Here is a 23,596-nt window from a genome sequence, read left to right as displayed (position 1 = left end):
CTGAGTTTTCGTAGCAGCTGAACCAACATGCTTGGTGGTTGGAAGCTGTTCGAGTCCTGGGGATTTCCTTGAGGCCTGAGGAATTAGAGCACTGAGCTAGAAGGGAGGCTGTCTGCCCTAAGAGTTCAGGGATTAGAGGTTGGCTGGGGGCCCCAGGAAGAGATGAGAGCTGTCACTGATGAATGTCCTGACCAGGAGATGAGAGTAAAGAAGGCTCTGAAGCACAGGCCCCCACCCGCATGCGCCAGGCAGGAAGGAGGGCTTATTTGGCCATAGTTGCTCCCTGCCGGGCAGGGAGGGAAGGAGGTGACCTGTTTGGACCCCTGTGCAGTGGGTCCCTCAGGCTGCTCCCCAAGCTGCCCCCAAGCTGTGATCAGAGCCTTCACACTGCTCGGTTCTCAGGTTATGTGAATGCGCCCCTGTATCCGCCCACTTCTTTAGAAGGGCCCAGGGATCAGCCCTGACAAATGTCTGTGTGTCTTGTGTTCAGGAGAGATAACAATTAAGATTTAAAAAAAAAAAAGTAGTAGAGGGCAACATACACTGGTTTATCCTTACCCTTTACTGTCATTTGAGAAATCTTGGTTTGATAGGCTCTAAGCTTCTTCCCAGATTTGTGATGCTGTGGTAGATGTTGAATGAATCCCAATCTCTGCCCAGGAATTCTGGCTTCCAGCTGCAAAGCCTTCACAGTCCTCACGTGGCTCCCCCCAGCCCCCTTCTTTTCCAGACTTCTCCAGGCTCCTGCCTTTCCCTGACACAGCAAGCCCCAACTTTGGGGCCCTTCTCCGTGGATCACCTCTGACTTCTCACTTATGAACCCAGTCCCCTGCTCATCTCCTGTGCTTTTGAAAGGCTCACCTCACTTTCCTCATCTGTTACATGTGGACTGGAGGTGGCTGGAGGTGGGGACTTGCAGTGGAGAATTATCAAGGTCTCTCTTAGCTCTGACACTCAAGGACACTCAGGGAGTTGGCCATGGGCAAAGGCATCATGCTTAGTGCTTGTGTATGGGTGTATAAAATAGAGATGCAGTACCCACCCTCAAGGAGTTTCTAGTTGAGTGGATCTGACACATACATAAAAAAATCTCTGATGCTCCAAGGTAGATATGCTGTGAGTTATCAGAGCTCCTCAGAATTCCAAGGAGATGAGAGATCCCTTCTGGAGGCAGAGGGGGTTGGTGAAAGCAATAAAGTAGGACTTCCCGGGCTCTTTCCCAAGGCTGGTGGCACAGAAGCCCTTGGCCTCCTGCCCAAAGTATCCTAGTTATCTGCTCAGTTCCAATCCCAGTGGGCAAGGGATCCCTTACCAGGCATCCTCCTGGAGAGAAAATCTGTCCATAGACCCTCAGATTCATATGCTCTAAATCGGTACCTCATTAAATCTTTTTTGTCTTCTTGATCACATTGCTAATAGTATTTATTATTAATATGTTAATAATACATTATTATTATTTATGGCTATTTGCTGGTGTGAAAAACCCTGGGAGGGCCTGGGCATCAGTACTGGGATGACCAAGCAGAAGGAATGACCAGAGGGAGAACTTCCAAAGAGGGATTCTTCCAAGGTCCCCCATGTGGGCCATGCCAGGAGCTTGAACAAGGAAGCCTCCCAGGACAGCTTGCTTTGCAGCCCTGGGAGACTGTAAGCTCCAAGTGCAGCTTTTAGTGCTGGACCGCATCCCAGTCACCTTCCTGGTCACTGAATTCCATCTTCTCCCAGCTGCAGAGGAGGAAGGTGTGGCTAAAGTGCACAGTAGGCCACTGCACTGCCTGGGTTTGAGTCTTGGTTTCTTCTTCACTTCTGCTCCGAGCTGTGACTTTGGACAAATTATTTCCCCGGGCCTCAGTTTCTTCATCTGTGGAATGGAGCTATAATAGTACCTATATTATATGAATTGCTGGAAGGTTGAGATAATACATTAAAACACTTGACACGCTAAACTTTCACAAACAGTAGATGACATATCTAAAAGCCAGTCTTATGTATTTTGGTTCATGTCATTCCCAAAGTGCCTTTTCTCTGCCTCTCAAAACCTTCCCACTCTTCAAAGTCAATAAATGCCTAAAATGCATCAAATATGTGGAGGCCGCAGAGAGTAGTAGGTCAGATAAGTGTGGACTTGGGAGCCAGCCATACTAGGCGTGAATCTTGGTTCCTATAACCTTAGACAAATTACTTCATCCCTCAGTTTCTTCATCAGTAAATAGGGACACAATAGTACTAGCTTCATAAGATCATCATGAGGATATGAGGATTAAATGAGTTAATGTTTGTAAAGCACTCATAACACTGCCTGGCATGTAGTAGGTGCTTTACGAGTGCATGCTAAAAATTTTTCTATAATCTGTCAAAGTATAGCACACGGCACAATTTCATTGTTAGCTGTTTCCATGTGGGTCTTATTTGCACTCCACCTGCTATGAAGGGTAGAAAACACATTCAACCCATCTTTGACCCTAGCCCACTGCCTGATTCATGTTTGGTGCTCAATAGAGTGGCTAGATTGAAATAAACCAGGAAAAGGGGCATGGGCACCAGAGAGCTGTCCAGATAAAGCAGATACTGAAACTGTGATTGGGTGTAGGGCAGGCACAGGCAGTAACTCTTCTCTTCCTGGAGTGTTTGATCGGCCTAGAATTTGCTTCACTGTGGTTGGTCCAGGAAGCACTGGCCAGAGGCTGTGAGAAACTAGAAGGCCGTGTGTTAGATAAAGAGCGTGGCTTTCGAACCAGCAGTCAGAACCCGTGTCGTTATGGAGATCAGTGTCCATGGAAATGAGATAGAAACAACCACCATTTACTGAGCACCTTCCAGGTAGATAGGCACCAGCTAAGTATTTACTACGTCCATTTACAGATGGGGCTGAGCGAGGTTAAGCGAGATACAAAGCGAATAAAATGGAAGAGTGAAGACTGGAACACAGGTGTGTGAATCACACCCTGCGTACGGATGGGAAAATGTGACCTGGCCGAGCCAAGCGCGATTCAAATGATAAAAGACCATTTGATTACAACGAAGGGCTTATGAATAACGGCAATACGACCACACTCCGGCCAGCGGGCACAACCGGGAACAGCCCGAAGGCCCCACCTCCCTTCGGCGCTTACGTGCGCTCCGTGACTACCGCGGCGGACACGGAGCCGACGACGGAGGCCGCATGCGCCCTGGCGTCCTGGAGGGCGCCCCCTCCCCCTGGCGGCTGCAGCGTCCGCACGGGGCGCATGCGTACATCCGGCGGGCGGATGACGGCCCCCGAGCCAGTGGAAAGATTTGGCCGAGCAAGTGAGCGGGAGCGGGCCGTTGGAGCGCGAGCGCGCAGGCGCGGCCGGGGTAGGGCCGCGACTCCGGAATCTCGGTGAGCCCCAGTCTGCGCCGCACCCCGAGCCGCAGCCATGGCCGCCTACAAGCTGGTGCTGATCCGGCACGGCGAGAGCGCGTGGAACCTGGAGAATCGCTTCAGCGGCTGGTACGACGCCGACCTGAGCCCGGCCGGGCACGAGGAGGCGAAGCGCGGTGGGCAGGCGCTGCGAGGTGCGGAGAGGGCCGGGGCAGTGGGTGGGGGCTGCGAAGGCTCGGGCAGGCGCCGCTGGGTGAGGGCCGCTTGGCCGCCCCCGCGCCCCCCCCGGAGAGCCCCTTCTCTCCAACAGTTTATTTTACAGTTGAAAAAATGGGCCCAGGGTGGGGGATCGACTAGCTCAAGGTCACCCAGCGGAGTGTGAGGGGCAGTGCCAGGAAGAGGACCCGGGCGGTAGCCCCGCAGCTTACTGCGCTCTCCACGACACAGCCTTGAGAAAGTCCCCTTTTTCCTAGTCCGAGCACTTAGTAACTCGGGGACGGGTTGCTAAATGGGATGCCCGGTGTCTTCCAGCAGCTATAACCAAGCCTACTCAGGAGGATGCTGGGGATCCTGGTGAAGCGGCAGGCCACATGCTTCTCCCCGCTGCGGGGGAGTGACGCGGCCCCCGGGGCCGGGGCGGGGCGGGGGGCGACCAGCAGGGTTCTAGGTACAAAGACATCCACGTGCTTGTGCAGAATGTTGTTTACCAGCATTCCGCAAATCCTGTGTCCAAAATGCGTCCACAAATGTAATTGAGTAAATGAATGATTTGAGTAGATCCTCTTCACAGCCCTATAAATTATACAGGTTTTATTCCCCTCCTTCCCATCCCTCCCTGGCCCTCTTTTCTAGTTGGGAAAGTGAGGATTGGAAAGATGACTTGTCCAAGGTCACATCATATTCCTAGTCTGCCGCCCTGGCCTCTGTTCTGGGGTTGAGTACCGGGTAAGTGCGAGGAACTGGTAGGCTGTTATGGGCAAAGGTGGAAGTGGCAATGAGATAAGCTGGCTTACCCAGGCTTGCCCCCGCTGGCAGACAGCTCTTTGTGATTTTGAAGCGCTAATAAGGAAGCATTCCCTGCTGCCAGCAATTCAAAGCGTCTCTGGACCGAGGAGGTGCTTCCACCAATCCTTCCCTGCTCCCTTTTAACCTCTGGACAAAGCAGCAGCCATTAAAAAGGGTCACTGATTCCTGGCTGATGTGAATCAGGTATTTGGCCCCAGTTTGCTCTCTCTAGCTTCTTGCCTTCACTGTAGATCCTTTAGAAATGAAGCAAAGGTTCGGAAAGTATGGGAAATGTAATCCTGCTGGGGATGTGTGTGAATACTTTGGGATGGCCTGGTGTGACCTCATACCGGTTAGGAGAGGCCAGGATAGGGAAAGTGCTGGTAAAGGAGGCCATTTTCCCTCCTGCTGTCTGGCAGGAAGAACTGTATGGGTCTGTGGTGGTTTGCTGATGACTAGCCTAGGACAAAGCAAATTGCAGCTGTCCTCTAAGACTGATCAAATGCCTTAACTTGTAATATCTTAAAATAACAGACCCTATTTCAGTTTTTAAGTAAATGTTAGTAGCATTAGTTTCAAAAGAAATCCCATTTAAAATTTTAATAACTGTTTAGGGGCATCACAGATGATTAAATAAAAAGTGAAAGACCAAAAGCAAAAACTGAATGATGAAGACCATATGAATAATCTAATACTGTAAAAGACCTAAAATAACATTAAATTCACTAGGGCTTTAAGTATTATAGGGTTTATAAAATCTTGAATGATTTCAGGAGGAAGCTACCAAGAACTGAGTTTTCCCATGCCGTCTTGCTCCTGGGGGGCGGATGGAGTCCACACTGCACAACACCAGCTAACCCCATCCCTGGAAGTGGCCTAGACTATGCTTTTGTTTGATGGCCAAGTTGAAGGAAGAGGATTTAGAGTTCTCTGTTAAGAGTTGTAAGGGGAACTGCTCTTTTCCTCGGGGACTGACTTGTGTATCCAATGTGCAGCACTCCATTGCAAGTGGAAAATGCAGTGAAACCACCAACAGCTTTTCAGCATGGGAGCTGAGGCTTGCACTGTGGATACTCAATTCCCAGTGACTCCCTTTTATTGGGGAGCCATTCCTCCCCATAAGATTAGGGAGGGGATGGTAAGTGAGTCTACTCGCACTTGTCAGTGAGCCTTAGTGATGAAATCTGTGTCTTTTCCCTTGTGGATTGTGGTGAGTTTCTTGGTGATTAATTCTCCCTTCCCCTATCAGTGTAGTTCTTACAGGCCTTATTCTCAGTTGAACGGCTGGCAGGAAAATTCACTTCACATTTCATTAATTACTGTTGGCCACCTCAACATGAGGCAATGCGCAGGGAAGTTTGTGCTGAATTTCAAAGAGGGCCTTGTAGCCTCATGGAAGAAAACAGGAATGTTTTCCTGGTCCACTACTTAAGGAAAGGACCATCTCCCCATTGAAGTGGGAGGGAGAATAATCGTTTGTGAAACATGAAGACAAATAGTTGTAACTTACTGGTTGGGCCAATATAACTTGATACCACCCCTCAGTAACTGCTGTGTATGGAGGAGAGGTTCATTTACAAATGCATCAGACAGTGCACAGCATTTGCTCTTTCTCCAATGAGTGGCTTCTCTTAAACTTGGTTTAACAATTGACGTAGGTAGATTATATTCTCTGGGTAGTGAGGTAATTTGACGATAGCAGAAAGGAACTGTGGATGAAGAGGTTGTGATGTGATTTCCAATACTCTAGGGAAGGTATAATTTCATGCAACAAACTAGTTTTACCAGCATCCTCTAAGAGCTCTTGCTGTGTCCTGATTGTTGAGAGTTCAAAATCCCATTTCTCCTAGACCAGAGGTAGAGAGGACTGAAGTATGTTAATAATTATCAATCAGAAGTGACAGTTCTAACTAAAATACAAACATCAGGATCCTTAGAAATTAGCAAACTATGGAGATAGCTAGAGGTGGTGGTTATGAGTTAGATTTTTAAAAAATAAATTTATTGATGTATTTATTTATTTTTGGCTGCGTTGAGTCTTCGTTGCTGGGCTCGGGCTTTATTTAGTTGTGGCGAGCGGGGGCTAACTTTTTGCTGCGGTGCACAGGCTTCTCGTTGCAGAGCACGGGCTCTAGGCGCACGGGCTTCAGTAGTTGCAGCACGTGGGCTTTGCAGTTGCGGCTCGTGGGCTTTAGAGTGCAGGTTTGGTAGTTGTAGCTCGTGGGCTTAGCTGCTCCGCTGCATGTGGGATGTTCCCAGATGAGGGCTCGAACCCATTTCCCCTGCCTTGGCAGGTGGATTCTTAACCACCGCGCCACCAGGGAAGTCCCCTGTGAGTTAGATTTTAGAGTCATACTACCTGGGTTTTAATCTCTTTTGTGTAATAGCTGTGAGCTCGGATAGTTTGCTTAACTCCTCTAGTTTCTATTTTCACCTGGTAAGATGGGTTGTAATGATGTAACCTTATAGGATTGTTATGAAGACTAAATAAAACACATACAAAGTACTCAGTCCAGTGCCTGACAGATGGATGGTAAGCTCTCTATAAGTACTAACTATTATATTTATTAAAAGATTCCAAGTTTTTTGAATCCTTACCTTGAAAGAATTAAAGCAAATAAATTCTTAAAGTGTGCTTAAGCACAGCACTCTGGGGATTAGGAAAAGTAGCCCAGATCTCAGGTTAGCTGGTTGACAGTACATTTGGGCCTTGGGTTAGATGAATTATTGGGGAACCACTGGGAAGTATATTGTCAACTGCAACATAAATCAACAGATTTTATCTTCCCCGAAGGCAGAATATTGTTTTTCCTGCTAGGGTGTACAAAATAAAATATTTAGCCAAATAATTTTCATTTGGGTTGTCTGTACATGACGAAATTTATATGTAAGAAAATTCTGGCTCTAGGGAATTCCCTGGTGGTCCACTGGTTACAACTCTCACTGCCGAGGGTCCGGGTTGAATCCCTGGTTGGGGAACTAAGATCCCACAAGCCACATGGTGCGGCCAAAAAGAAAGAAAGAATTCTTGCTCTAGAGTGGACCTGATTAGCTTATCACTTTGAACTTATAATTTCCAGATGCTGGCTATGAGTTTGACATCTGCTTCACCTCAGTGCAGAAGAGAGCAATTCGGACCCTCTGGACAGTGCTGGATGCCATTGACCAGATGTGGCTGCCAGTGGTGAGGACTTGGCGCCTTAATGAGCGACACTATGGGGGTCTGACTGGCCTCAATAAGGCAGAAACTGCTGCCAAGCACGGTGAGGCCCAGGTAAAGATCTGGAGGCGCTCCTATGATGTCCCACCACCTCCGATGGAGCCCGACCATCCCTTCTACAGCAACATCAGTAAGGTATGGACAAATGGAGGTTTGGCTCGCTCCACCCAGGACTAGGGTGTTAGAATCTGGGCTTCACTCTTTTAGCTTTTATTAGGGTCTGCCTAGACCCACTGAGTTTCTAATTTATGATAAAATAGTTACTTGTTTTTTTCTTTTCTTTTCTTTTTTTGGCTGTGGGGTTTGTGGGATCTTAGTTCCCCAGCCAGGGATCAAACCTGGGCCCTCGGCAGTGAAAGCACAGAGTCCCAACCACTGGACCACCAGGGAATTCCCTAAAATAGTTAATTGTAGTCCCCTTTCTCCAAGGAATGACCTCCACTTGTTAAAAGATTTAGTTAAGAGTTTATGTTGTTTATCTAAAAAGAATATATCTTTTTTACATCTACTGCCATGTTTTAAAAAAACCCATCCATAGCTGATAGGGCCTTCCTAAGCCAATTGCAAGATAAAGTGAATTGGTTAGAGCCTTGTAGCCTACCTTTTTTTTCTCCTTTCCTAAGTTATGTTTCTTTTGAACTGTCAGTCTTCCCTATAGAGGGTAATGGGGGAGGGAGGGGCAGGATAATAATTATCCCCTTTCCCAAGCTCTCAGTGCCCTGGTGAGAGACTTTCACCCATCACTTTGATCCTTCAGGGGATGAGAAATAGGCAGAATGGATGCAACTGGTAATAACTGATACGCTTGGATTTTTTGTTGTTTAGGATCGTAGGTATGCAGACCTCACTGAAGATCAGCTGCCCTCCTGTGAGAGTCTGAAGGACACTATTGCCAGAGCTCTGCCCTTTTGGAATGAAGAAATAGTTCCCCAGATCAAGGAGGGGAAACGAGTACTGATTGCAGCCCATGGCAACAGCCTTCGGGGCATCGTCAAGCATCTGGAGGGTATGTACGTTTTTCAGAGGGGCCCTCAAAGAGGGCTAAAGCAGAACTGTCACTAATCTGGACTTACTTAGTACGAAGGAGACCTTCAGGAAAGGGCTGGACATGTTGATAGCCTTAGAGACAGGCCAGATTGTCTCCTAGTAGAAACACACTTTCTATCCTTGTCTCTCAAAGCATCCTCTGCATAAGCAGAGGCGGCCAGACCCCACTGGGTGCTTATTGCACATGCAGAACCTCAGGTCCCACTTCAGACCTGACTGAGAAGATGCATCTATCACCCAGGTAATTCAGATACACATGGAAGTTTGAGATGCCCACCTCTAGACTAGGATTACCAGTCGAAACTGCTGATAAAAATCCTTCTTAATCACAACCTGGTACAACTCCACAGATGAATCTCAGTTTGCATCTTAAATTGTTCACCCAAGGGCCTAGAGGCCCAGATGTGCTGAGTTTTGGCACCCTGGATGGACTACATAGGACATTTGAGGTATGTATAGTCCAGCTTTACTATGGGCTTCCAGATCTCACTTTGGGAGACATACCTTTCATCCATTTTCTTGCTTTTCAGTGACTGAGAAATAAGCTACGAGGGCATTCCTTGGGTGAGCGACCTACTATAACACAGATCATTACTGTTACGACAAATACCAGAAAGGTTGTCTTGTTTTAGTTCCTACGAAAGTCCTTGGAGGACCTGTTTCCCCACCCGGAGAATGAATAGCAACGCTGGAGAGGTCTGTGGATTCATATCTTGCTTGACTGATCATAGTGGGGTGTATTTTCAGGTCTCTCCGAGGAGGCTATCATGGAGCTGAACCTGCCGACTGGCATTCCCATTGTCTACGAATTGGACAAGAACTTGAAGCCCATCAAGCCAATGCAGTTCCTGGGTGATGAAGAGACCGTGCGTAAAGCCATGGAGGCTGTGGCTGCCCAGGGCAAGGCCAAGAAGTGAGGTCGAGCAGCAGATTACTTTCCCAAGGATTACCCTTCCTCCCAAGCCCATCCATTCCTCTGCACCTCTCCCCTGCACACGTCACACTGACGACATCTGTAGGCATCTTAAGCTGTAGCTGCGGATGGGGAGCAGTGGCTCCCAATTTCATTTTAGCCATCTTCTCTCTTGCACCCACTCCCTTCATACAGTCTAGTCAGAATGGCACGTCTGGGACATGGACCTCAGTCCAAGCCAAGGGAAGACTTATCCAAGAGCGTTGAGAGGTAGTAACTGGGGCGGGGCGTTGCTAGTGGCTTGTTTATTACTAAGGACCTGCTTGAGTAGGGGATAGGGAGGAACCATGCCAAGGTGTGACCAATGAGGAGAAGCAAGAGTGCCTATTTGTGTTCCCAGAGGCTAGCTGGGCACTGTTCTGTTCAGGTGACTGGGGGCTCTAGTCATTCCAGTGGAAGATGAATGTAACCTGCATGGTGATTCAATCAAACACTTCCTCCCTGACTCCAAAAGATTGGGATCAATCCTGAATGTTTATGTGTTGCATTTACTTTTACAAAAGAAAAATTTATATGTATATATAAATAAATTAAAAAAAAAACCCTTCTGGGGTTTCTAGTGGCGGTTGAAATATTCCCACATGTGGTCATCAGAAAATGAGCCATTCCTTACACTTAAGCTTCTTGACTTCTAAGGTGTAGGAGCTCATCCTGCTGTGTGTTTTAGAATCCCTCCCCCACCTTATTGTTTTATGGCAGCGGAATGCCTCTTGATCACATCCAAGTGTGTCTTTCACTGTGCCTGATTTCTGAACCATGTTCCAGTTGCTTGGCCCACCACTTAGGCCCAGTACTCATTTGAGCATAACTGTAGTAAATCTTTTTTCCAGGTCAGTATGATAAAGGAGTGATGTGCAATATTTTCTGTGTCATGTGTGGTATGTCTTATCTGAGGAAATCAACTCAAACATTCAACTTGAAATGTCTCTCATTACCCAAGTCCTTGTATGACAGATTAAGAGCTTTTAGGACAACCAGTCACAACTTTACATAGCCTGGTCCAAGTATCATGTATCTCATTGGGTTTTCCGTGTTGGAGAGCTGAACTCTGTATTCCTGTTGCCTCTCTACAGCTCTTGCTCAGTGGTGCTGTACCGAACACTGGAAAATCAAATTCTGAAACTAGTATGCCCTCTTTAGAGTAAGGTAAATGCTTGTTTACTAGACTTAAAAAAGCCAACCCTTTTTTTGTTAGTAACTTTTAAACTTGATTCACACCTTTCTTTTTGGCCCCTAAAATTTTAACCCTATCAGTCAACTAATTAACATCCTCAAAAGTTACACATGCAGGAGAAAAGGGATATACAGTCATCCCTTGGTATCTGCAGTGGGGGACTGGTTCCAGGACTCCTGTGGATACCAAAATTAACAGAAGCTAAAGTGCCTTATGTAAAACTAAGTAGTACAGTTGGCCCTCCGTATTCACAGGTTTCACATCCATGAATAGGGAGGGCCGACTAATTATATACGTAATAGGGAAGGGGCACTACTCACATTTACCTTTTCTCTAAGGCCTTTGAAAAGATCACTGGAACATGAGAAAGCCCATAATGCCTTTCTCTTCTAGTAGGAGCAAGTAACACCATCTCTAAAGCTCTTATGAAGTGCCTCTATGCTAGCCATTGGGTGAGTACGTTACCTACATAATCTCCAATCTTGACAGCCTCCGAAAGGGCTGGTATCCCCAGTTTACAGAAGAGGAAACATGCTGAAAACGATAACAGAAACTTGCCAGAAGGTACACTACTAAGTACTGGAACCCAGATGAATGTTACTGCAATTAAATCAAAGATTCTTATTCTAAAATTTAAGTACTTTTAAGCATCTTGCTTTTCAAGTTTAGTTTTTTATTTGATCTACACATTAATCCTAGGAAGACCTTTAGTAATTTAAGTCTCCAGTAGCCTGGTGGGATGTTAGTTTACTTAGCTGGTACTGAATCTTAGACCAGAAGTTGGTAATTTTGTTTGATCAAGTGCTCTTCACCCAAATCAGGCTGGATCAGCTTTGATTACTACTACTCTATGTCCTGACATCACTTGAGTTTACAGCAGTCTCCATTCCTTGCAACTTAGACTCCTGGCTAGAACTCCTGCCTTATGGGCAGGAAAATAACAGAAAGCCATCCTCATTTACCATTATGGCTAGGAGGCCAACAACTACTATCCCTCCAAGACAGTGTCTCTTGGCCAGAGTAGCACATCAGAATCACCTGTGGAGCTGAACAAACCCTTAACACCCACAGGTTCAACCATGAGATTCGTAAGCAGGGCTAGGGCACCTGCAGTCTTTTTTTCCCCTGCACTCCCCCTGCTACCCCTTTACCACTTACAGGCAATTTTGAAGTTCACCTAACCCAGGCTGAGAACCACTTTTCCAAGGCACAGAAAGTATATCCTCCCTGTCTCTAGATTAACAAATATCACCATTACTACATATCAATCACTGTTTGGGCATAGCTATTCAGTCAGCTATGAGTACGCTCAAAAAATTTTTATTGAGCATTTGCTACGTGTTAATCACAGTACCAGGTACTGGAGATTTGAAGATAGAGAAGACAGCATGCTGCCCTTAAAGCTAAGGTAAGTAGGGGAGACACGCACACAACTAACAAACATGTAATACAATATTGCATGGTTAAGGGTGAGAAAATCTAACCTGGTTCGCAGCAAATCAGAAGGCCATTACCCAGTTGTTTCAAATGTTCTTCTTTATGACACTTTTTAAAATTACTGTTTGAAATTATAACATTTCCGTATTTGTTTACTTTTCATTTGTCTCCCCTCCCACCAATGGTCCCCCCCAACTAGAATGTAAGCTCCACAAGGAAAGGATTCTATCATGTTCACTGCTTTACTCCCTAGTTCCTGGAGCAGTGGTGGGCAGAGGAGTTGCTCAAATATATTTATATAATGAATGAATGATGTCCAACAAGCACATATAATTAATTAACCAATGTCAATTTGGAGAGCCTCTAATTGCATGCCTGAAGTTTCTGTTCAATATTTGGAAAAATGAGGCACCATGGTACAGAAGGAAGGGCCCAGGCTTTACAGTAAAACAGATCTGAGTTTGAACACTGTTCTGCCTCTTGATGTCTGTGAGATTTATTAATTTTTCTAAGCCTTAGTTTACTTATCTGTAACATGTGGAAATAATTGCTACTTTTCCGGGTCACTGTGAAGTTCAGAGATAACGTAAGTAAAATGGCTAACACTGTTGAGAAAATCAATTGGTAGCATCTTTCTGCAAGGCAATAAGGGAGAATCTAACCAAAAATTTAAATGTGCATATTCTTTTACTCAGCATTATACTGCTAGGAATCTGTTTTGCAAAAGAATCATAGGCATGCACAAAGATATATGGTATAGGGATTTTCCCTGCAGCACTGTCTGTAAAAGAAAAAAAGTTTAAAAATATCTATCAATAGGAGACTGATTATATCAATACAAACTACACTGAAGTATCTAGCATTAAGTCCTGGCATTTAGTAGATACCTGATAGAAGGCAATCAGTTATATAATAACAACAATAATATATAACAGTAATATTGGCATGTACTAACCACTTTTATACATTTCCTCATAATAATCCTATGAGGTCATACTATTCCAGATGAGGAAACAGACTTAAAGAAATAAAAATAATTTACTCAACGTATAACCCGGCTTAAGGCAACGAGAGGACACAAACCCAGGTGGGATGACTCCAAACCTTACCCCAACCATTCTCACTTCACAGAGAAGACATGGGCTCCCTAATAACATCTCAAGAAGTGACATAATTCATCTCTCCTTTCATTCTCTCTGCAACCTCCCCATGCTTAACCCTCATCCTTTGCTTGTCCTCAAGCTTGTGTGTACATTCCTGATTCTGCACTTTGCTTGGGCTTCTCTCTCTGCTCTGAATATCTTCACCTCACTTATCTTAGTTCTTTAATTCCTCTCACTTCATGTTACAAATCCTTTCCTGGCCACTTCACATGATAGTGTTCTGTACCTCTTTTCAATTCAGATTTAACATTTCCTGGAGTATCTACTGTATCAGTAATACTTTGTTTACCAAATTACTTTCAGAATTACTAACATGCTACCTGAATCACCACATGTGTCCCATAATTTTCACTAAACCATAATCTCTCTAAATGAGGAAATGTATATAAAGTACTTAACCTAGTGCCTGACACATAGCAAGTACTCAATAAGCAAAAGTATGTACAACAGAATATACAAAAAAGATTGGCAATTAGGCGTTGTCTAGAGCAAGAAAGCACGTAACACATGTCTGTTAATCGGTGCCACCAGGCAAGACCCTGCTCTAAATGTCATGACACTGTTTAGATTCTTTTCCCTACTCAATATAATAGAAACCATAAAATTCTTTTCATAAAAATGTTTTCTTTTTCACAGCAAAAAATACATATTTATAAGACTGTCAGAAAGAACAGGCTATTTCCACCATCATACAGTTGGTTTGCTGGTGCCTCCAAAAGAGAAATTTATCACTCAAGAGGATGAAATCCACTGAACGATTCACAGGAAAAATGTTTTGCCTATAGAGTAAGATTTTTCTAGAGGTGGCTGCTGGCCAGCCCCAGGTGCCTGAATGAAGACAACAGCACCCTGATGTCACGTTCACACATGTACTCTTGGAAAGAGCTTACTCCTATGCATGGGGTAAAGTGTGGCTTCTTAGGTCTGTAAGAATTCAGGCTGTACTCGGGCCACTTTCCGGAATTCTTTAGTGTGGGTCTTAGGGCACTGCATCTCACACCAGCTGATGGGAACCATCTGGACACCTGGAAGGGAAAAGGTGGAGTTGGAGATGGGACCCCAAATATTTGCTTGAGACCCTTCTCTTTTCAGCTGGGTATGAACTGAAGTGTCACCAAGCTGCCTAGTGAACCTCACCTCATACAGAAAAAAACCTTGTTTATTCCACTGATTTATGGAGTGAGTGCCTCTTTTCCTTAGATTATATAAGGAGAATCATTCTAATCTCAGTAGTAAGTATCTACACTAGTATTGCTTTTTAGATAATTAAAAAACAAGGGAAATGAGGGAAAACAATGGACTAATCCCAAACCCTAGCTCCCAGGTAAAGGTAAGCATGTGGAAGCATGGACAAACTCACCCGATTCACTGTGGGCCACCACCACTCCCAGCTCATTTTCAGCAGTGGTTAGGAGGTAGTTGGACTGCGTATCACCTAGGGAGATCTAGTCACATCACACTGGTAAAGGAAAACAGAGTTATAAGCCATCCCTCCCATAGCCACTTGAGTGGTTTCTCTACTTCCATTTCTTCTTTTGACAAAGGACTACAAGTCTGAGGGGAATAAAGGATACCACTTTGGCCAAGACAATGTCCCCTGGGCGGAAACTCTTATAAATTTCAACCTGTAAAGAAAGAACAGGAGTGTTAAGTGAAAGCTCCGAATCAGGTCTACATGAAACTATTAACACCCCTGGCAGAACCAGTCAACTTCTAATCTCAGAGGGTAGAAGTCATCACTACTTAAGTCAATCAACAACTTTTATTGTTTCTGTGGCATCATCACATAAATGAAAGATTTTGAACTCAGTAACCTAATCAGGAATCTGGCTTGGACAAAAGTACTATAGTTGCTCTGAAAGGCTCCAGAGTAAGTCTGAGGAAACAGCAATGAATAAATACGTGGCTTCAAAGGCAAAGAGTAAACTAGCCCCTCTCTGGTCAACAAAGTGAACAAAAATGATATGAAGAGGAAAGGGACAGTGAAGTGAATTCCACACCTTCCAGAAGGGAACACCTTAAAATTCCTTGGACTCCACATTTCCATAGACCTTTCAAATTCACTGGAATAATTTAAAAGGATTGAGATTCCTAAAGCCATGAAAAAAAAAAGAACCAACCAACAAACCTTGTCTTTTTCAGTAGCTCGGACGTCTTCCTTGCTATAAAGAAAAAAGAATTAACAGAAAGGTTAATTATCTGTGAGAAAGAATTATCCTGCAGACTCCTGGCAGACAAAGAGCTACAACAGCAGAGAGAACAAGTCCTAATGGGGACCCAGCGGCCACCCAGAGGAGCAGGGTGAAGATGTATCCCTAGTCTTCTCCTGGAGGAGAAAACCACATTTCCCATTCTTGGATCACACAGAGCAGCAGTATCAATACCTCCCACTAGAGAAAAGTGGATCAGATTTAGCTGGGAAGGATAAGGAACTTCACTGCCTTAGGAGAGCTTGAACAGAAGCACCACAGAACAACACAGAATCCTGACGGTGGAAAGAGCCTCAGATGTTAAATTATCTAGCTCACGAGAATTGTTTGTCCCTTCTCAAGAACCCATAGGAAAAAATTTACCATTTCACCCACTACCCTTTTTATTGTTTTACACTCCTTGGGTTTAATTGATATTAAATTCAAGAAAGAAAGGTACTTCTTAAAATGCTTTCTACTTTGTTTGATATGAATCATCCCTACAATGCTAATCTCCAGCTTAGCTCAACCCTTTTTGTTTTATTTAAAGCCCTATCTCATTAATATTTTCCTTTTGTCCTAACTCACATGTTTTAACGTTTTCTTTGGCTACTACCTGGGGAGAATCAAAGCACAAAGGAAGAGAGAAATGGGCAGGAATAGAGAATGTAATTGTTCCTAAAAATTCCAGGCTCCCATTCTATCCTAACCTCATTCCAGGTGCTGAGGCAAATATGAAGACAAAAATACTTCTTACCGGATAGTTCCTCGAAAAGAGTTCTTAAGCGGTGTGGACCCCACATATAGGATGTGTACTTTGGCAAAGCGTGAATTGATGCTAGAGACCTGTGCAATAGAGAAAAGAGCAGCACTAGAGTGAGTATTAGTCGTTGTCAGCTGAAGGAGGCGGGAATAAACTAGGATTCTGGTCCAAGCAACCCTACTAAGTATAGAATTTAAGACAAGTTAACTCCTACTTATCCCTGTATAAGTCATATTTGTAAAGTGGAATAAGAGCCACTCTGGCCACTTAATAGAGTTACTGTGGAAATCAAATAAGATGGAATAGGTTTTGAAAAATATACAAGTCTAACATAAATACACAAGGGTATTTATAATATATAGCAAATCTAGCTAGACCTTTAACAGATCTTACTATGAGCCCTGTAGTGTGAACAGAATTTAAGTCTCCATTTCAGCTGCTGCATAATATTTAGATCACTGCCTCTCCAGTTATTTTCAAAATAACACATACATTCTCTCTCCCGTTCTGTTTTTTTTTAAATTTGGCATGCTTCGCAGCTTGCGGGATCTTAGCTACCTGACCAGCGATTGAACCCACGCCCTCAGCAGTGAAAGCTCGGAGTCCTAACCACTGGATCGCCAGGGAATCCCCACATAGATTTTCTGCTGGAGAAATTTATAGAGAAAAACTAAGAGCTGCAAGTTAATTTAACTGGCAGAGAGTGGGGATGGGCAGGGAGTACTGATATATTATAGTTACTGACCAGTACCGCATTAATGTGTACTTTCCCTCAAAGACTATCAAATCTTTTGTTTCTCTGCAGAAAGAGTTTTGCTTCAGTTGTTCAAAAATGGGCCTTCTGGGACTTCCCTGGCGGCGCAGTGGTTGAGACTCCGTGCTCCCAGTGCAGGGGGCCCGGGTTCAATCCCTGGTTGGGGAACTAGATGCCACATGCATGCTGCAACTAAGAGTTTGCATGCCACAACTAAGAAGCCCGCATGCTGCAACTAAGGAGCCTGTGAGCCACAACTAAGGAGCCTGCCTGCCACAACTAAGGAGCTAAGCCACAACTAAAGGAGTCCTCGAGCTGCAACTAAGGAGTCCACATGCTGCAACTAAGGAGCCCACCTGCTGCAACTAAGACCCAGCACAACCAAATAAATAAATACTAAAAAAAAAAAAAAAAAAAAAAAGGGCTTCCTTATCACCCTTTGGTGCCCGTCTCCCAGACAAAAGTAAAAAATTACAAACTCAGGGAATCAGCTCTGTGAAAGAACTATGCAAGCTTGAACTTGACCTCATTGATCATTATCCTAGAAATCTCTAGACCAGCATAGTCCAGTAAAACTTTCTGTGATGATAGAAATATTCTGTGTTGACCAATATGGCAGCCACCAACCACCTGTGGCTACTGAGCACTTGAAATGTACCTAGTGGAAGTGAGAAAATAAATTTTAAATTTTGTTTAATTTTAATTTATTTAAATTTAAATGGCCATATGTGGCTACTGGTTACCATATTGAACAGTGCAGCTCTACAATGATCATTATTTCAGCATTGGACAGTATCCTAAGCAGGGAGGTTAGGACCAACTTACCTTACAGGTTACAATAGCTCCCACATCTGGCAGTAATTGGGACTCTGTTTCTCTCATCACAGATATGACAGGAAGCTACAGAGAGAACAATAAAACATGAATATCCTTGCTAAGTCTTGGGTAAAAGTGTCTGTGGCTTGAGAATAATATAGGAATGCCATGGGCCACAGTTGAGGTCACAAGTGCAGGTGGACTACAGATTCATTTGCAGTCCAGAGCAGAAAGCCTTAGACATTTTAGGCTATAGGATGGCCAAGGGGCCACAGGAAGAAAGCTGCTAGAAGACATAATCTAACCATTTCAGACGAGTTCTAAGTTTTCTGGTGATTTTCTTAGAGCTTTTTGGCATACAACTATATTGCTTGTAATCACGGATAATGTGACTCTTTCCTCCAAAGTTATACCTTTCTTTCTGTTTGTCATTTTATTGGACAGGCTAGAATTTCCAAATAAATGTTATATAATAGCATACATAATAGCACCTTGTTCACTATGCCTCAGCTCTCCTGGCCTTTTTTCAGTTTCATGAATTCACTAAATTTCTTCCCATCTCAGGATCTCTATTCAACCTGTTCTTTATGCTCACCCACTCAACTCTTATTTATCCTTTATTCAGGATAAATATAAATATTCAGGTTAAAGATTCAGGTTAAATGTCACTTCTGACTAGGGTGGGTTTGCCTATTACATGTTCTCATGGTACCCCGTAATATGCTTTCAGAGCAGGAATCACATTTGTAAGCATACATTCATTTGAGCATATATTTGCTTACAGTTTGTGTTTGTGCCCCCGATAAGAGACCATGTGTATTTGGCTCATTACAACATCCCTAGAGGTCAGCACTGTGCCTGGCACATGAAAATGCTCCATAGATAGCTATATGTATAGCTATGTAATGAACAAACTTTCAAATCCTAAGGAAATTCCCAAATTGATCGAATAAAAAGTCTCTCATTTTATAGATGAGGAAGAACCTAAAACCAGAGAGTTTAAGTTTCTTTTTTTTTTTTAAGTTTCTTATCTAAAGCAGAATCAAGGTTTAGTCAATACTGAAGTGTTCTCACTCTGAATCCTCTTTCTACTACGCTCCTTTAAGCTGCTCCTTCAAGAACTGCTTATCTGATCCTGAGCTAATCGTGGATCAGCCTCTGGAACCAGGGAGAATAATATTACTCATGCATTCAACACACATCTACTGAGCATTTATCTTGTGCTAGGCGCGGCGGTTATGGAGTCTACGGGAGAAGGGTCTAATGGGGAACTTATTGATATAACTGAGTGTTTAATTACATGCTGAGCTAAGTGCTTAGAAAGGGAAGAATACAGCTCTTTGTGAGTGCTCAACAAAACAGACAAAAACAAAACTTTTTTCGACCAGTGGCTAGGACAGCTTCTCTGAGAAAGTGATACTAGTGAGGCTATCTGAAGGGTAGGTAGGAATTGAATAGGCTAAGGAAGAGAGGAGCGTGTTCCAGTCGGCGTGTGTACAAAGGCTCTGTGGCGCACTGGCGACACCGAAAGAAGCCAGTACTACTAGATAGCAGAGGGTGAGGCGCGGGTAGCGGAGCGAGACAAAGTCGGAGAGGTAGGCGACGTTCGGACAGGATTCAGCTCACTGCAGGGCTGAGCTCGCCTCCACTCTTCCCCCAACTTGCTTCCCCGAGTGTCAGCAACACAACCAAGCCGGACCAACAAAACTGTTCTGTGATGGCTAAGTGCCCGGCAGCGGGGACCACAGCTGTTCAAACTTAAGAGACCAACTTCTTTTACTGAACGAGGCACTGAAGACGCGCCCGCAGGTCCCCTGCCTAAGAACTGCGAAATCAAAGGCAGCCTAAGAAAAAGGCAGAGACGGAGAAGAGGGGAAGCCGCCCCCTTTACCGCGCCGTTCTCGCTGGTCTTTATCAGGCAGCCAGCAAGCGACGAAAAGATGTAGCCATGCCGGGTGTAGGTGCCGCTGCCGGGGCTGCCCTCTTCCAAGTTACACAGACGTTCGCCTGCGGAAAAAACGCTGCATCAGCCACGGGTCCGCAGAAGCTGTTGGTCGTCGGGCCTTCCTGCCTCCGTCCCTGCCCAGGATTCGCTCTGGGCACCGCTGACTTACCGGGGATGCAGTACCTCACGGGTGGCGCCATGACTGCCCCTGTCCCAAGTCCGGAGGAAAATGAAGCCGACCTCTCATTGGCCAACATCCAGGTGCAGTTCCGCAGTAAGAAGCGTGCCAATTGGTGAGCTTTATCACGTGACCGCCGGGAGCGCCTCCTTGAGATGTAAACTCCATTTCCCAGATTACCCCGGGACGAGACCGGGGGCGGATCTCCGGCCCGCATGCGCTTGCGCTTACGCTTGCGCTTGCGGATAAGGATGGGCGGGCGGCGGGTACGGGGCTGGAGGGTGAAGCTGTGGGCTGTGGGCCATGGTTGGTTGGATTGAGCCAGGCCGGGCCGGGGCGCCGAGCTGGAGGGGGTGGCAGTGAGCGGCGGCGGAGGCTGCGGGGTTCGATTTGGCTGACTGGGGAGTCGGCCGGTGGCAGGTAAGAGCGAAGCCGCGGCCTTTGCTGCCCGGTCCTTTCCCTTTTTCTAGGGTCGGGCCCTGTTCTGGGGCCTTGTGAGTTCCTGCTCTGCACGGCCTTGCCCTCGAACCGGGCGGAGCTCACCCTCCGGGCAGCCTTAAGGCGCGGAATTGGAAGGTCAGCCCACCCAGCTCGCCCATTTCACAGATTTGGAAACTCAGCCCCAGAGATAGGATTTGACTTGTACAGTGTCTCTAGAGACCAAACCGGTACCCAAGTTATTTTACTTCCTGCCCATCATACTTTGGCCACGCCAGCCTTTTTGAGAAATAAAACCTTTCCCCGGTTTCTGTAACTGCAGCTTTCCGATCTTGCTGTCGGATCCTGTCAAGTGGAGCATGTTAGTCTGGAAGGGAAGTCTGCACATGAATAAAATGCTGCTCTTACTGATGATTGACATCTGCTGCTTGAGGCTGTAAACATCCTGAGAAAGCCTTTGTCCAAATGAGATTTGTCGACCTTCTTCTCAGTTTCCTCTGCCTTCTGGTGGCTTTGGAATCTGTGTGTGTACTCCCACTCCCACCCCTATGTCCCTCATATACGGTTTCCCCTTGGGAAAGAGATGGTGACTTAGACCCTTGAGAAGAGGGGGATGCTGTGGCCTGCCGTCCCCTCTGATCTGGTGGCAGATGTCACTAAGTGGCTACTACTGAGGGATCAGAGTGCTCAGAGCTTGTGCTGGGGGTGATAGCGAAACTGTGCGTGCTCTATTTCCTGCCCTGTTCACTTCCATCACCACCCCTCGCCCCTACCACACACAATTTTTTGAGCTCTGCTTTACCTCAATTTCCTGAGAGGAAATGTTCAGTTGTGGTCCCATGGACTACATATCTCTTCCCTGGCATTCCCATATCCCCCAAACCCCACTAAATAAGTGGTGTGGCGGGCTTGGCTTCAGGTTTCTTTTACACAAATCTGATCTTTAGCTCTGCACCTACAAGCTTTTGGCTTACATGTTTGGGTTGATTTCTGGTTGGACTAGTTTTTAAAAATGACTTCTAGCTCTTGAGTGCTATGATTCTAACAATGGTTTTCATTTCTCAGTAGACACTTACTTAGCGTTATCATGTTGGCAGGAGTGTCCTTGCTGTTATTTGTAGGACAGATAGACATCTGACCAGCCTTTCCACTTCAGCATCCCTCCAGTTCATTCATTCAACAAGTATTTATTGAGCACTTCCATGATCCAGGTATTGCGCTAAGCACTTTATAAGCATTTCGTTTAAACATCTTACCAAGTGTATATATAGAATCATAAAGGGGTAGAGCAGGAAGGGACCTTAGTATTTAATCCTACCCTCTCACTGAATGGGAACACAAGAAAATTGAGTGCCAGCAGGGTTTGGTGATTTGCCCAAGGTCACAGAACTACTTAAGGGCAGAATTGAACCCTAAGTAGTCGAGTTATGGGGCAGGTGAGAGTTGGTAAGTCTAGTGCTTGAGGCAGTCATTTCCTGTAGAGCTCAGTTATTCTGGAAGTGGTTGAGAACAAGCTGAAAAGTGGAGAATCAGAGAAGGGAGATTTTTTTTTGTAGACAGGAGAGATGGCATATAATTCATGTTTATTACAGATGAGGAATGCATCTTATTTGAAAGTTATCGTTATAAAAAGTATTTTAGTAAATAGGAAACTCTCCATTAGCCATAGAAGGGGAATGAACAATATGCGGATGACCTAAGTCACCTGGATTTGCTATGGGGTAAAATGTTTTGTCCCACTCTTACGTTAGATTTTAGCTGTATACTATTCGAAAACTCATGCTTTAAGCCAAATCATGATTCGACACAATAGGAGTCCAACTCAAAGGAGGTAGGAAGAAGTTTGAGCTTTTCCTTTTTCTTTTTTCTACACGGCCCCTTAATTCTCTTATACCCTTGGAGGTGATGGGAATGGCCACTTACTTTATCCTGGTACAGAGAGCAGGTCCCTACTGAATTGTCTGCCTTCTCTTTGCCGGCCTTGTCTGCTGGATTTCTTTTTGCCTTAGGTCTTTAGAGGGCTTGTGGAAGGAGATAATTAAGTTTTCTTTGAAAGGCCTCTTGTGGGGATGAGCCAGGGTGCAAGGAGAGTACCTTGCTCCAGTTACTGAAATGAAACCACCCCTACAGTGGAGCAGCCTCCTCCAGTTTCTGCTGGGTTTTGAGCTGCCTGTTAAATAAGTCAGTGGAGTTGCTGAGGACAAAGTAGCCATAGGAGAAAATCAGATAATTTCCTTTCTGGTAAAGCCCTTAATCTGCAGAATTGATGAGACTGTCATGAAGGAATCTGTGTCTTCTGTTCTGGGCATTGCCTGGGCAGCTGACCTCCTGTGGCTATTAGATAAGGTAAAAACCACATGGAGGAGGTGAAGGCACTTGCAGAGGAGCCATGCACAGGGCTAAAGAGCTGGGAAGGTTGGTTGGGAAGCTTGGGGCCAATGGCAGCAGCCACAGAGAAAGCTCTCGAGTGTCCAACTAGAACAGGGCGGGGGAGACTCATCACTCAGAGGGCAGGCCCTGTGGTCTTCAGGAGCCACTAACCCTCCTCCCACTGCCCGTGTCTCCTGCCTGTGGTGGTGTTCTGCTCTGAACACCAGAAATTGTCTTGGCTTCAGTAAGCTTGCGGTGGGGCTGGGACTAGAATTGGAGACAAAGCATCTTACATCATGCAAGGGGTAGCTGAGCTGTCCTGACAGGAGACTGGGACTCTTCATGCCACCAGGCCTGTAACGTCAGCAGGAAGGATGAGTATCTTTTGCCAAGACTCAGGTAGCATCAGGGAAGATCTAGGTGCAGTATCCACATGCTGTGAACTCACTCCCCCACTGGCTGTTCCTGGTGAAGACAATTGTTAGGAGGTAGGCCAATGGGCCAGGGCAGGCAGGAGATGCCGGGACACCTCTGCTACTGTGGCCAGGCCCTCAGAGGCACGTGGATGGCTTTGTGCACGTTGGTCGGGCTCCACCCAGTGGTCTGTCTACACAGACAACTCCAGAGATCCTGCTTTGGCTTGGAGTCACCTCCCTACTTCCCACACCTACTGACTGGCCCAGCGGGCCTCGGTCTTAGGTCTCTGCCTCTAAGCGCCCCACTGGTGGGGCAGGGAGGGACAGGACCCAGGCTGGCCCCTCACAGTTGCGTGCTCTCCTAG

General features: G+C 45.6%; 2 protein-coding genes across 2 annotated transcripts; one reads left to right on the top strand and one right to left on the bottom strand.

Moving 5' to 3' along the window:
• Positions 1-3,294: 3,294 nt before the first annotated feature.
• PGAM1 (phosphoglycerate mutase 1) lies at positions 3,295-10,448 on the top strand. Its single transcript, XM_082854077.1, has 4 exons — positions 3,295-3,537; positions 7,429-7,703; positions 8,394-8,574; positions 9,363-10,448. The coding sequence occupies exons 1-4, from the start codon at positions 3,399-3,401 to the stop codon at positions 9,530-9,532; spliced, it is 765 nt and encodes a 254-aa protein (XP_082710203.1). The 5' UTR covers positions 3,295-3,398; the 3' UTR covers positions 9,533-10,448.
• A 3,711-nt stretch (positions 10,449-14,159) lies between these two features.
• Positions 14,160-20,056, bottom strand: EXOSC1 (exosome component 1). Its single transcript, XM_082853926.1, has 8 exons — positions 19,999-20,056; positions 19,776-19,891; positions 17,894-17,968; positions 16,309-16,397; positions 15,491-15,524; positions 14,937-14,987; positions 14,723-14,807; positions 14,160-14,387 (listed from the first exon to the last, which is right to left on the bottom strand). The coding sequence occupies exons 1-8, from the start codon at positions 20,027-20,029 to the stop codon at positions 14,281-14,283; spliced, it is 588 nt and encodes a 195-aa protein (XP_082710052.1). The 5' UTR covers positions 20,030-20,056; the 3' UTR covers positions 14,160-14,280.
• Between the last annotated feature and the right edge of the window lie 3,540 nt (positions 20,057-23,596).

Source organism: Leucopleurus acutus (genome assembly GCF_964270905.1).
Source record: "Leucopleurus acutus genome assembly, chromosome: 14".
NCBI lineage: Eukaryota > Metazoa > Chordata > Mammalia > Artiodactyla > Delphinidae > Leucopleurus > Leucopleurus acutus.
This window is presented reverse-complemented; position numbering and strand designations above follow the sequence as displayed.

Coding starts and splice junctions, on each gene's coding strand:
- PGAM1 (XM_082854077.1), top strand. CDS start 3,399: ATGGCCGCCTACAAGCTGGTGCTGATCCGGCACGGCGAGAGCGCGTGG. Junction 7,704..8,393: donor TCTACAGCAACATCAGTAAG/GTATGGACAAAT, acceptor TTTGTTGTTTAG/GATCGTAGGTATGCAGACCT. Junction 8,575..9,362: donor CATCGTCAAGCATCTGGAGG/GTATGTACGTTT, acceptor GTGTATTTTCAG/GTCTCTCCGAGGAGGCTATC.
- EXOSC1 (XM_082853926.1), bottom strand. CDS start 20,029: ATGGCGCCACCCGTGAGGTACTGCATCCCCG. Junction 19,892..19,998: donor CGTGAGGTACTGCATCCCCG/GTAAGTCAGCGG, acceptor TTTTTTCCGCAG/GCGAACGTCTGTGTAACTTG. Junction 14,808..14,936: donor ACATTGTCTTGGCCAAAGTG/GTATCCTTTATT, acceptor TGATGTGACTAG/ATCTCCCTAGGTGATACGCA.